Source organism: Phasianus colchicus, chromosome 2 (assembly GCF_987193195.1).
Source record: "Phasianus colchicus chromosome 2, bPhaCol1.hap1.1, whole genome shotgun sequence".
Lineage (NCBI taxonomy): Eukaryota > Metazoa > Chordata > Aves > Galliformes > Phasianidae > Phasianus > Phasianus colchicus.
In genome coordinates, this window is record NC_143437.1 from 80299230 (window position 1) to 80311335 (window position 12106).

The 12106-nt window shown below is 36.9% G+C and overlaps 1 protein-coding gene across 5 annotated transcripts in view; it reads right to left on the bottom strand.

Annotated features, from left to right (window-relative positions):
* SENP6 (SUMO specific peptidase 6) overlaps positions 1-12106 on the bottom strand; it is an 82725-nt gene that overhangs the window by 17712 nt on the left and 52907 nt on the right. For all 5 annotated transcript variants that reach the window (XM_090136130.1, XM_090136132.1, XM_090136129.1 and 2 more), the window contains 5 exons: positions 9276-9678; positions 8156-8388; positions 5535-5708; positions 4609-4651; positions 3222-3401 (listed from right to left, as the gene is read on the bottom strand). In XM_090136130.1, the coding sequence (XP_089992256.1) occupies positions 3222-3401; positions 4609-4651; positions 5535-5708; positions 8156-8388; positions 9276-9678 (1033 nt within the window). The remainder of the gene's footprint in view (positions 1-3221; positions 3402-4608; positions 4652-5534; positions 5709-8155; positions 8389-9275; positions 9679-12106) is intronic.

Genomic DNA, 12106 nt, shown 5'->3' on the forward strand with positions numbered 1-12106 from the left:
CTGAAGTCTAGGTAGACTACATCAACAGCCTTTTCCTTGTCTACCAGATGGGTCACTAGATCATAAAAGGAGATCAGCTTGGTCAAGCAGGATCTGCCCTTTGTGAACCCATGCTGGCTAGGCCTAATCCCCCAGTTGTCCCCCACATGCCATGTGATCTCCCTCAAGACAATCTGCTCCATAACCTTCCCTGGCACCGAGGTCAGGCTAACAGGCCTGCAGTTCCCCAGATCCTCCTTACAACCCTTCTTTTAGATGGGAGTCACATTGGCAAGCCTCCAGTCTTCTGGGACCTCACCAGTCAACAAAGAGCGCTGATAGATAATGGCAAGCGCTCATCTATCACCTCCGACAGTTCCCTCAACACTGTTGGGTGAATTCCACCCGGGCCCATGGACTTGTGACAGTCCAGCTGGAGCAGTAGGTCTCTGACTGCGTCCTCCCGAATCACGGGGGGTTCTGTCCGCACCCCAGTCGAGACTACCAGGTCAGAGAGCAGAGTACCCTGAGGATAACTGGTGTGACCTTTAAAGACAGACGTAAAGAAGGCATTCAGAACCTCTGCCTTTTCCTTATCCTCAGTGGTCACATTCCCAGCTTCATCCAGTAAAGAATACAGATTCTCCTGAGTCCTCCTCTTACTGTTGATATATTTGTAAAAGGGTTTCTTGTTCCTTATAACCCCAGCAGCCAGGTTGAGTTCAAGCTGGGCTTTTGCCTTTCTGATTTTCTCTCTACGCATCTTAACAACTTCTCTGTACTCTTTCTGAGTCACCCGTCCCTTCTTCCACAGGAGGTAGATTCTCTTTTTCTCCCAGAGCCTCAAGAATAGCTCCTCATTCATCCATACTGGTCTTCTTCCCCGCCGGCTCATTTTGTGGCTTAGAGGGACAGCCAGCTCCTGCGCCTTTAAGACTTCCTTCTTGAAGAGCAACCAGCCATCTTGGACCCCTTTACTCTCTAAGACTGAAACCCAGGGGATTCCCCCTGCTAGCCTTCTGAATAATTCAAAGCCCACCCTCCAAAAGTCTAAGGTACTTGTTTTGCTGTTTCCCATCCTGGCTCCACCAAGAACTCTACCATTTCATGGTCACTCTGTCCAAGACAGCCCCCAACCTCCACAACTCCCACCATTCCTTCTCTGTTAGCAAACAGCAGCTCAAGTGGGGCAGCTCCTCTCGTCATCTCTCTCACCAGCTACATCATGAAGTTATCCTCCATACACTCCAGAAACCTCCTAGACTGCTTCTTCTGCGCTGTGTGTATTCCCAGCATATGTCAGGGAAGTTGAAGTCCTCCATAAGGACAAGGGCTGGTGATTGCGCAGGTTCTGCCAGCTGCTTGTAGAACTCTTCATTCTTCTCTTCATTCTTGTTCAGCAGACCTGTAGCAGACGCCCACCAGGAAGTCTGTCTTGTCAGCCTCTCTCCTGATCTTTACCCAGAGGAATTTAACCTTATCATCCCCAGCCTCAAGTTCAACATTAAAGCACTCTCTAATATAGAGAGCCACGCCACCACCCCTCCTTCCGATTCCCCCTTTGGGATAGGTGATACCCATCGGCAGCCCTCGTGCCAGGTGCCAAGTAGACTGCCCCATGATCAAAGAACCCCAAATTTTTGAGTTTGCACCAGCCTCTCAGCCATGTGTTCATTAGGTTGGTTTTCCTGCTCCTCTCAGTGTCCTTCACCGCCACCGTAAGAATACAGGCAAATACGACTTGTATGCCTTCTCCATCAACTAACCTCCCCAGTCCCCTGAAATCATTTATTATAGTCCTCAGGCTTCTGTCAGTGACCTCATCACTGCCAGCCTGGTCTATCAACAGAGGGTAATAATCAGAGGGGTGGATCAGTCTAGGAAGTTTTCAAGAAATATCCCTGATCCGGGCCCCAGGGAGGCAGCACACCTCCCTATGGGTAGGGACAGGCCGACATATTGGGCCTTCAGTTCCTTTTAGAAGGGAGTCACCTATGACTATCACTCTCCTTTCTTTACTAGAGGAGGCAGTCATCAAGCGTGGAGCTGACGGCCTCTCCTTAGAAAAGCTTGGAGGCCGTCCTTCCACCTCATTCTCAGCCACCTCACCCTCAGTTTCTGGGCTTCAAACCTATTACATAGAGGCAGCTGGGGAACGGAGGTAGGTCAGGATGGGCGTCGCCTGCATTGCCGAGGTGGGACCTGCTGCCATTCCTTCTCAAGTTGGCTCTCTTGGTTTGACCACGGCAAGGGAGAGGGTCCACTACAGTTTGGCAGTTGAAATCTCTGCTTCTTTCCTGCAGCGTCACACCACCAGTCTTTTTCCCTCACATACTCTCTGATGGTTAAAGAAAAGACTTCTTCCCCAGGCACATCAGGAAGTTTTGCCATTGTTCACTTACGGACACCTGAGTTTGCCAGGTGTCAAATGCTGCCACCAGGACTGTTTGTATGATCCCCTGCAGGCTTTTCAATTACTTTAGTAATTTTAACACTCCTTACAGCTTAAACTTTTTATAAGAGGTGGATGAGCTTATTATAACAGTATTTTGTGTTGGAAGCACACAATTCTGACATTATTGAAGGTGTTTTTCTTCCATTTGCATTTGAATGCATCATGCATATATAAAGCTGCACACGTATAAATAAGCACAAAAATTAACCTTAAGAGAAGTCTAATTACTTGAGGGGAAAAATGACTCCATGCCAATTAAAAAACAGAGTGTATACTAACACTTTAGACCCTCAAGAAGAGCTATGCTGAAATTAATTTTAGTATGTGTGAAGACAACATGCTTAGTTTACAAACAAGTATTTGTCTACATTTTAGAAAAAAAAGACCAAGAAACCAACACCACAAATAAACCCATACAAATGTTTCTACTCCAACTGTGGCCTGGAAACAGAACAGAAAACAGAGGTACACATACCAAAGTCAACAAAAAGATATAAATGCATCTAGAAAAACACCAAATAAACCAGCTTCACTTTGGTTCAGTAGAACTATTAGTGAGAAACGTACTAAACTAAACTAGCATGTACCTGGATAATGAGAAAACTATAATTTTGCCAAGTTGTTCTGAACTGTTCTCCCTGTTAGCTAGGGAAGGCAATACCATCAGGAGAAGTCTACATCTGCCCCAGCCAATGATGCCAATTTTACTTCTTAGTGCACTCAGTCAAGATCAAAACATTAAAAGACAATTTAAAGTGAAACGGTCAATTAAAATTGGTTTACTTACTGTCTCCTTTACATTCGTACCAGACATTATCTTTACTCATTTTCAGCTGCTCTCTCAGGCTACTACAGGTTGATGGTACTGTTTGCAGAAAAACTACTGGTAATTTTCTGACACTACACCATTCACATTTGGTAAGTTCTGAAGTTTTCAGGTTTATCTCTCGGACATCACTCTCTGATTCTAGAAGAAAATTATGAAACTGTATCACAACCCAGTCAAAATACAAAGATTTCCTTTGTAATAAATAAATGATTTCATTAACCATTAAAGAAAGCTTTTAAAAAATTGAAAGAAACACAAATGATGTCTGTTAAAAGACAAACTTAAGTCTAACATCATTTGGCAGTAAAGTAATTTAAAAAGCTGTTTTCTTCTCACCAACTTTAATCTAGTTCTTATTCAATAGAACAGGGGAAAAAAGGTGACCATCTAAATCTGCAACTGTTGCTAGGACACATTCTATGATACGTTTGTAAAACACGCTTTGTAAATTTATCTTTGTCCAAAAAGTAAACATATGCAGATAACAAAAATCTGACCACCTATGGAAAATAATGTCCTGCATTTAATTTACTATTAAATAGAGAGAAATGCCAGCAACACAGTAAATTGTTAACATATGAAAAAAAGTTCATCTGAAAAAACAATAGTACCCATGCACCTGCTTTTAGATGCAACAAACACCTGACTGAAAAGAGTCTACACTTACTTTTGCAGGCCTTGTTAGACATAATAGTTACAGAAAGTGAAGTTACAAACAACAAAAACAAACTTTAATTTTAGGTAGGACAGCATTTTCAAACAAAGGGAAAAGAGGAATAATTGTTAGTTCATCTCCTAAACTGCATCACCATATTTCTTTCAGTAACGTGAAACATACAACCTACAGGCTAGAGAAGAATGTTTAAAGGAAGATATACACAGGAAAGATATTAGGCACCTATGTAGCTTTCACTTTATGTATTTGAAATACAGATAACATTTTACAGAAGGAAGGATTTTCTTGCCTGTGGTTTTTGTTAATCATTTTAATTAAGACCTTTGCACCAATCATCACCAGTAAAACTGAACCTCTTAAACTATGTTGAGGGGGGAGAACTAATGACCACTTTGCACACACAAGTTGCTAATTCCTATCTGTGAATTTTATTTCTGTCAGTAGGAAGAAGAGAATGTCAAATCATTCCGATTCTTCTTCACTACGCACCTTAGACCAAATTTATACTCTTGATTCTTTTGTTCTGATGACTACCAACACCCAGTACAATTTATTACATATACAGTAAAACCAGAACTGACGTTTTATTATGATCCACCTGTTAATTCCTTTGATAAAGTCAATTAAAAAGTATGTACTAAATATTAACATAATGAGAGAAGTACTCACCTTCTTGACTTTCTAAGCGTATTTTGATATAATCCAGGCAAAACTGTGGAAGACAACACAACAGTAAGATTTCATATCTTCTCCATAATAAAACTGAGTTAGTGTCTTTTAACTGTTAGTACAGAGGTTTCAATAATTTTTTCTCAAATACAAATGTAAAATGTAATACAATACCAAGATATACATTTTATCACAACTCAGTGAATCAAGTGTATTCTCTACTACTTGGTGCTCCTACAGTCATACTGACTTTTGAAATTTAAAACATCTCTGAAGTACTTTTTCCAAAAGGTTTGAAGCATTGAGAAAACAAAGCACCTGAAAAAATGCTATAAACTCACGGAGAAAGAAAATCTTCAAAAGACAATATCATCTATTAGTATTCAAGTGAATCAAACAACAGATATTTGTAAAGTGAAAAGTACCAATTATGTGTTATTTATGTAGATACCTGGGTAAGAAACATACATTTCATGTGGTTTACTATATGCCTTTGGCATTCAAAGATTCCTCGAAACCTCTCCTGACCGCAAGTTAGCAAAATATATTTTGCTACAGAAGCAAAATTAAACACATGTAGTAAAAGACATGATTCTTCCACCAACCTATAAATTTATTTGCTTTTAATAACCATTGCCTTCTATTTTCTTAACAAACGTACCCTAATTCACACATTGTCTTGCCCCCAAATACACAAAGTAAGTGAAAAGGAAGGGATTTTGTAAACATGAGGTTTCTATCCAATTCTGGAACAAGACAGTATACTACACAGTGGTATCTGTGTAGTATCTGTGGGAATTTTAGTCTTTGAAACTAGAGACAGACTTGCTATTACAGAGACAAAGGCAAAACAATATGTTGTTAAAGCATGAAAATACACACACCCAAAACCAGAAAGGAAGTTTGTAAATAACAATTTTACTCACAATCACCGGTTCCACTACCATTCTTCGTAGGGTTCCTATTCGTATACTTCGACAGTTCAGAATGACACTTTCACATGAATTTTGATAATTTAGTGGTGGCACAGCCTCAGTTACAATTTCTTGAGAAATCAGTTTACGACGTTTTATTGGAGTGTTAGACACAATGTTGCCAAACTGAAAAGCAATTTTCAAGGATTCAGAATTTTTCATTAAGATTTATTGCTAAAACAAGCTGTTAAAAAATAGTGACTGATTTTTTTGGCTAGTTGTCTGTTGTTAACAAGACTGTTTACTGCAAATCCACCAAAATTACATATAAAAGCTTGAAATCTCCTAAAAAAAAATCTTTCTGCAACATCTGAAGATGTCAGCATTTTAAAACTTAAGGAAAAAAGTTTACACTTGTAGATATTTTGTTAAAATTTCAAAGTCACAAGTAATTGCTAGAATTGCCAAAGAATAATTTAGGCTTACTTATATTCAAATACGGAATAGCTCAGCAAAATAAGGTTATTTTAAATATAATTTAATTCATTTATACAAATACACTAATGCTGTATAAGCACCTCAAATACTGAAGATTTGTTTCACTTTTTTATTAGCATAGAATTTTGGTGACTAAAAACACTGACTTATTACTCAAGTACAGTGCAATAAAACACTGGCAGTAGAATTTTCAAGAAATATAAATAAACAAACAATCAAAAAAAACCCATAAAGGAACTCTGAAGAACCACTAATGTGTTTTTAGGACAGACTCCTGGGTCAGAAGACTAAACATTGAAACAAGGCCATGAGCAGTTTGGCTCCAGCTCAAAAAAATCTCCAGGAGCTAACTGACTACCAAAAGAGCAATTGTAAGAAAAACTAACAGGAAAAAAAAGAAAAAGAAAAAGAAAGCTGTCTGAGAAACATCAGAAGAGAATATTATTTATTTGTTGTATTGCTTAAATTGATATATTTTGTTAAAGAATTTTCTGTACAACAGTTCTGCTCTTAGGCATCTATCTCCTTATTTCATTAAACTGCCTATTAATAAACATTCTTTTAGGATAAAAGATTCAATTCAAATGCCACAGAAAAATATTTTAAGGGACTTCATACTCCATTAAGACTAAATCTTGAGGATTACTTTAAAGCCTCTAATCATTAACCTATCTTGGTCAAAATTCATGATATACTTTTGGATACTTCATTTAAATACAGGTGAGAAGACAGAGAGAAGAGGATCTACATCCCTGTAATTATTTATTTTCCAAAGACTCATATTGAAGACAGCTGTCCATTTTTTCCACTGGACTACCTAAACACTGTCAAAGCTCAAAACTCAAAGACAAACAGTAACACAGTAAATCTTTCAAATGACACTTCATTCAAGTATTCTCTTCAAAACAGAATGAATGCTTACAAAAATAAACCACCTAAAAGAATTTATTTTAATTTTTTTTTCAATCATGCTGGCAAGTGTTCTGGTATCAGCAATTCTTGTTAGTTTCCTTGAGTCAAGTTTGTGTTAAGTTTCACAAAAATAACACTCTTCTACTATTTCCTCAAGTATGCAATACATTTTTAATGTAACAAGTGGCTGTTTATGGGTAGTGGACAGGAACATGAACACACAAAGGAAAACATCTGGGAGACAATCACGCCTTCACAATGCAGTGCATTCACTTAATTCAGCATATAATGCCAGAGTAACAGAAATTCAGAACTATTTTCAGAACTATTTACTGTCCAAGCTTTAAGTCTCACCAGATTCAGAGGCTCACAGATTTACACTCTGATTATGCACCACATCAAAAATGTGCATCATTTCATCAGTTAAGACACTAAACTAGCTTCTGAATCTCAACCTTGCATGAAGATTTCAACATTACTGGCATTCTAGTTCAGAAAAAAAACACAGATTTCAAATCTTCGTCACAATTACAATCAAACACTTTTATTGGACCAAACTCACAACAGGGGAAACTGGACAAGCAAACCAAGAATTATTTTAATCAGCAGAATTAACTCAACAATTGTCACAGGGAACTTATTTTCCTCCTGGCTCACTACTGAGGTAGGTAATTTTTCTTTCTTTCTTTCTTTTTTTTTTTTTAAACATACTGTGAAAGCTGTCCCCTTTGACAGCACTTAAGGAGTCTGCTCATGGTGCATTTTTTGTCTTTGTTTATCCAATTCTTGCAGTGGTGCTCAACTAAACAAAAGCCCCACCATGAAATCCTTAAAGTGCTATTAATTCGGACAGTTGTCAAAGTATTTTATTTAAAAATGGCCAATATTGTTCCCAATGTTTCCTCTCCTTTTCAAGTTTAACTTTACATGTCCAAAGTCTCACCAGGAAACAGTACTGACACTTTTCTGCAAGCTGAGAAGGCCCTGAGTTTCAGAGATAACCTGTCTGGTCTCAGAAAGCATGCATTCAACAAAGAAGCACCCACATTAACAGCACATTTTCTTACTTTTGCAATATTATATAAGCAGACATACTAGAAGACGAGCTGGTGAATAAGAAAAGCAATGAAATATAGCCAACTTCCAACAATGCAAGACAAACCTTCACATTTCTCATTTATTATTTGATTTTTGTTTTCTTCAAACAAAGCATGAAATAGTACCTGATCTTTCATTCTTGCTTTTCTTGGTAGTGTGACTGCAATTTCTGTATCTGTTGTAATACTACCTATTCTCTGTTCTATTCCACAACTGTTTTCCTTTAACGCTGCTTCCACCTTTCCTGTAGAAGGAGCTGGGGAGGAGCGGGCTGAATCTGCAGGACGAGGTGAAATGCTTTCCATTCTCCTAGTGCTGCCACTATCCTCCTCCTCATCATCATCACTAGATAAAACAACTAAACAGAAAATATTAAATTCTCAACCACTACATTTTTCTGTAACAGAAATTTCTTTACAAGCAATAGCTTAAAAAGTAATTTATGTAATTGTCCTGCAGCAACAAAAAGCAGTCCACATTCACCATTATTTATATGATGCTTTTACTAATAGTTTTTTGGAATCTGCTCACAGATGCTCTCTTCCTCACTTTTTATTTCCCATAGTTAGCTATATCGTCAACCCCCTTCTAGACATAGAAATGAAATCACTTATGTGTCAACAAAGAACTAATAGTGAACATTAAGCCCCTCTCACCGGGAAGCTTAGTTTTTAAAAGGTTGTATAAAACAGGCAACGTAAAGAAAAGTCATAACTCCTTTAGTCAGTTTAAGTTGCTCATATCAGTAACACATAATACAGTCTACAACACTAAGCACAGAATAAGAGCCGTGATTCCCAAATTCCATATCCCATCTGCTTATTATTATGAGTTCACAATGAAAATAACAATAAAATAAAATTTTAGAAAGCATGAAACTTAAATAAATGAGAAAACCTAGATAGTATTGAGACGCATAGCTCAAAACAAAATATGAAGGAAAAAAATACCAGAAGTGTTTCCTTTGTGAGAACAGATGACAGTTCTGCCATGAATATATTTAAAAAAAATGTAAAATTTACAACTGTAAGAAAAAAAAATATATATATATATTTATTTTCCTATGTTCACCTTTCACAGAGAGTACCTCAGTGTATGAAAAGAACATTAAAAAGTATGTTATGCCCCTCCTCTCCAAGAACATTCCCACAAAAAGAACTCCATGCAAAGTCACAAGTAAGCTTATGTGGAAGGTTCCTTCATTATACAGTATATAATACCCTATATTCATGAAATAGTACTTACTTGGATCATTTAGTTCTGATGGTCTTGTATTTCTCTGTCTTAAGTTTCCAGTAATTTTAGCATTTTTTGTCCCAGTTAGAAGACCAACTTTTCCATTCTGTCGCAACAGAGAATGTCCTACACCTTCATTACTCAGTAGAATATCTGTTGGACCTTTCCCAACAGCAGAACTATAAAACTTCTTTGTGTTGAACCCTGTACCTGAAGATTTTTGCCCCGCTGAGTTCTGATGTATTGAAGAACGTGATAAAGGTCCCACAGATTCACTTAATGTTCCAGCTTGTCTGGAGACTCTTGGCAAATCCTTAAGAGAAACATTTTCACAATGTCGACATTTGGTCTGGTTTTCATTTGCCCGCCCACAATTTGGGCAATCAGTAGAGTACTCAATTGGTTCCAAAAGCTAGAGGAGAAAAGAAAAAAAAGCCCAACTGGTAACTGAATGATCTAAGAAAAACAAAGATACTACTTGCAAGTTATTTACTTAATTCTTGTTCAGAATGAAAACTTTCCGTGATACGTTAGCAATTACAGTAAGCACAAAGCAAATATTAAAATTCAGTTACATATTATCATTTTAAATTGATTTCTAATATGAGAAAATGTTTTTAAAAATTTTCTGCAGTTTAGCAAAGCTACACATACCTGAGCAAAAAATAATGGAGAACAAAAGTACAAAAAGCATAGCAGACATATGTTTGAGTGGTGAGATGATAATATATCAAGTCATGGGAAAAACAGCGTTGCGCCTCAGTGCTGAGCTACAGAATGTACTTTTTACAATAATATTGCTAATCACATCAAAGCATTTCAATCAGATTTGAAAACATTTAGTAGAAGCTACCAACTATATCTGAAAGATCTTAAAATACACAATAAATACAGACCTCCACCTCAACCGCAAAAAAAAAGTTTATATCAAATTCTCTTCTATGGTTTGAGAGCCTACGTTCTGATAGTAGAGGTAGCCATGTCTGATTAAAAAAGGCACACTTTTTTTTTTGTTGTTGGACCCTATTTCAAGATTAATAACTACTTAAGTAGATGATTTCTACACATATGTATGTGTTGTAACTTGAATATTAAAGCATCTGTAAAACACAAATATTATAAACCTCTGACTAGGTCTAATCTTTAGCACATAAAATTTTTCTTATATTTCAGCTTTTTTTTTCAGTAAAGACATAAGAAACAAAATCCTCCATCCCATAAAACTTCCGTAAATTTTTAATAACTACAAAGTGCAACCTGTTATGCTGTAGGAAGATGAAAACCGTTTGTATTTTGCCTGAAAAGTAGCCGGTTGTTTATAATTCCTCTGTCATGAAACCATAATTAAGACTTAATTTTTTAAAAGTTCCATTCATTTAGATACTCTGGCAATGAATCGTTCATGAAAAAGCACACAGTTCATGACAGATGCATAAAACACGTCTTTAAAAGCCTCAAAACCTTTAAAAAAGCATTGCTTATCATTAAAAATAACAGAGTTCTGCTAATATCAGTTGCAGTGAGATTTTTTTCTCATATTCATCCTTCCATATTCATCCATGAACTTGTAATTCCCAGCAACAGAATTCTCCCCTTAACACATCTATTATAATACTTCCTCCTCTGTATCTGTTAAATTGCTGAAAAGTAATGTTTCTACCCAAAACACAAGGCTCAAGTTAACACAATAGGCCCTATATGCAGAAATGCATATCCACAAACTGCAATCATAGGGGATCCTCTAGGATCCTCTAATCAACCCTAAGGTATTGGAGTAAAGATTAATCTGGCTTTGTGCCGCACTTCTAGCTGGCTGGCTGGCATTGGGCAGCATAAGAAATGAAGTAAGGACATATCCTGTGAGCTTCATGTAAAATGAAATTTAGGCACCTACTGAATTATGGGTTTAACTTAAATCAACCTGCTTGATACAATTTGTGAGGCTACATCATTATTAATCTCTCCTAAGTCATTGTGAAAAAAAAAACACAGGTTCGATTCCCTTTTTAGGATTACTCTGACAATTTTACTACAAGCACACAGCTCTTGTGGCTGAGAAAGAGTAACTTTCCATTTATGAACTCAGCGTTCTCAACTTTACACACTTCTAAGACATAAACAGCAAAAAGCAAACAATGTAATTATTAAATTCTTTTTACAAGTGCAATCTGTCTGGTGGTTCCAGAAATGAAATCAAGACCCTGGAACAATGTAATCAAGTCCACCACTTTTTCCATCAGAGACATAGAAGACCAGCTTACTATAGCTATGTGGCTAGCTACATGTAGCCTGGCCCAAAGATTCTAATCTAGAACAGTTCTAGTGTGCTCTTCCCATGTGTGTGGCAAGTGGTTCTAAAGCTCACTACTATAGCTTTGTAATAGGAAGGAATAGGATGAAAGCACACCTCACTTCTATATGAACACAGTCCTCCAGCTAGACACAGAATTTGCTGCAAGACAGCCTACAAAGATCAAAATCCACCCACAAACAATGAGGCTGCTCTCCCTTCTCTTGAGCTGATTCACATAACTTGTAAGCAAAAAAAAAAAACAAACCAACAAAAACCAAACCTCTACACATTAAAAGATGATGGTTTTTTAGATCCTCTGAATGAAACTTTACTACATTGCTTCATCAAGGTAGTGACAAGCTTTCATTTTTTTAAGTTGGTTTGTTTTTTGTTTTTTTTTTTTTTAACATTTTCAACCTACAAGATTTTTCTGCTTTTGTCCCTTACCTGACAAGACACAACATAAGCAGTAATGACTATTTTACTTCTTTAAAGAGACATAAACTAATTAATGTCTTTTAAGGTTTGTGGTTTGTTTTTTTTTAAA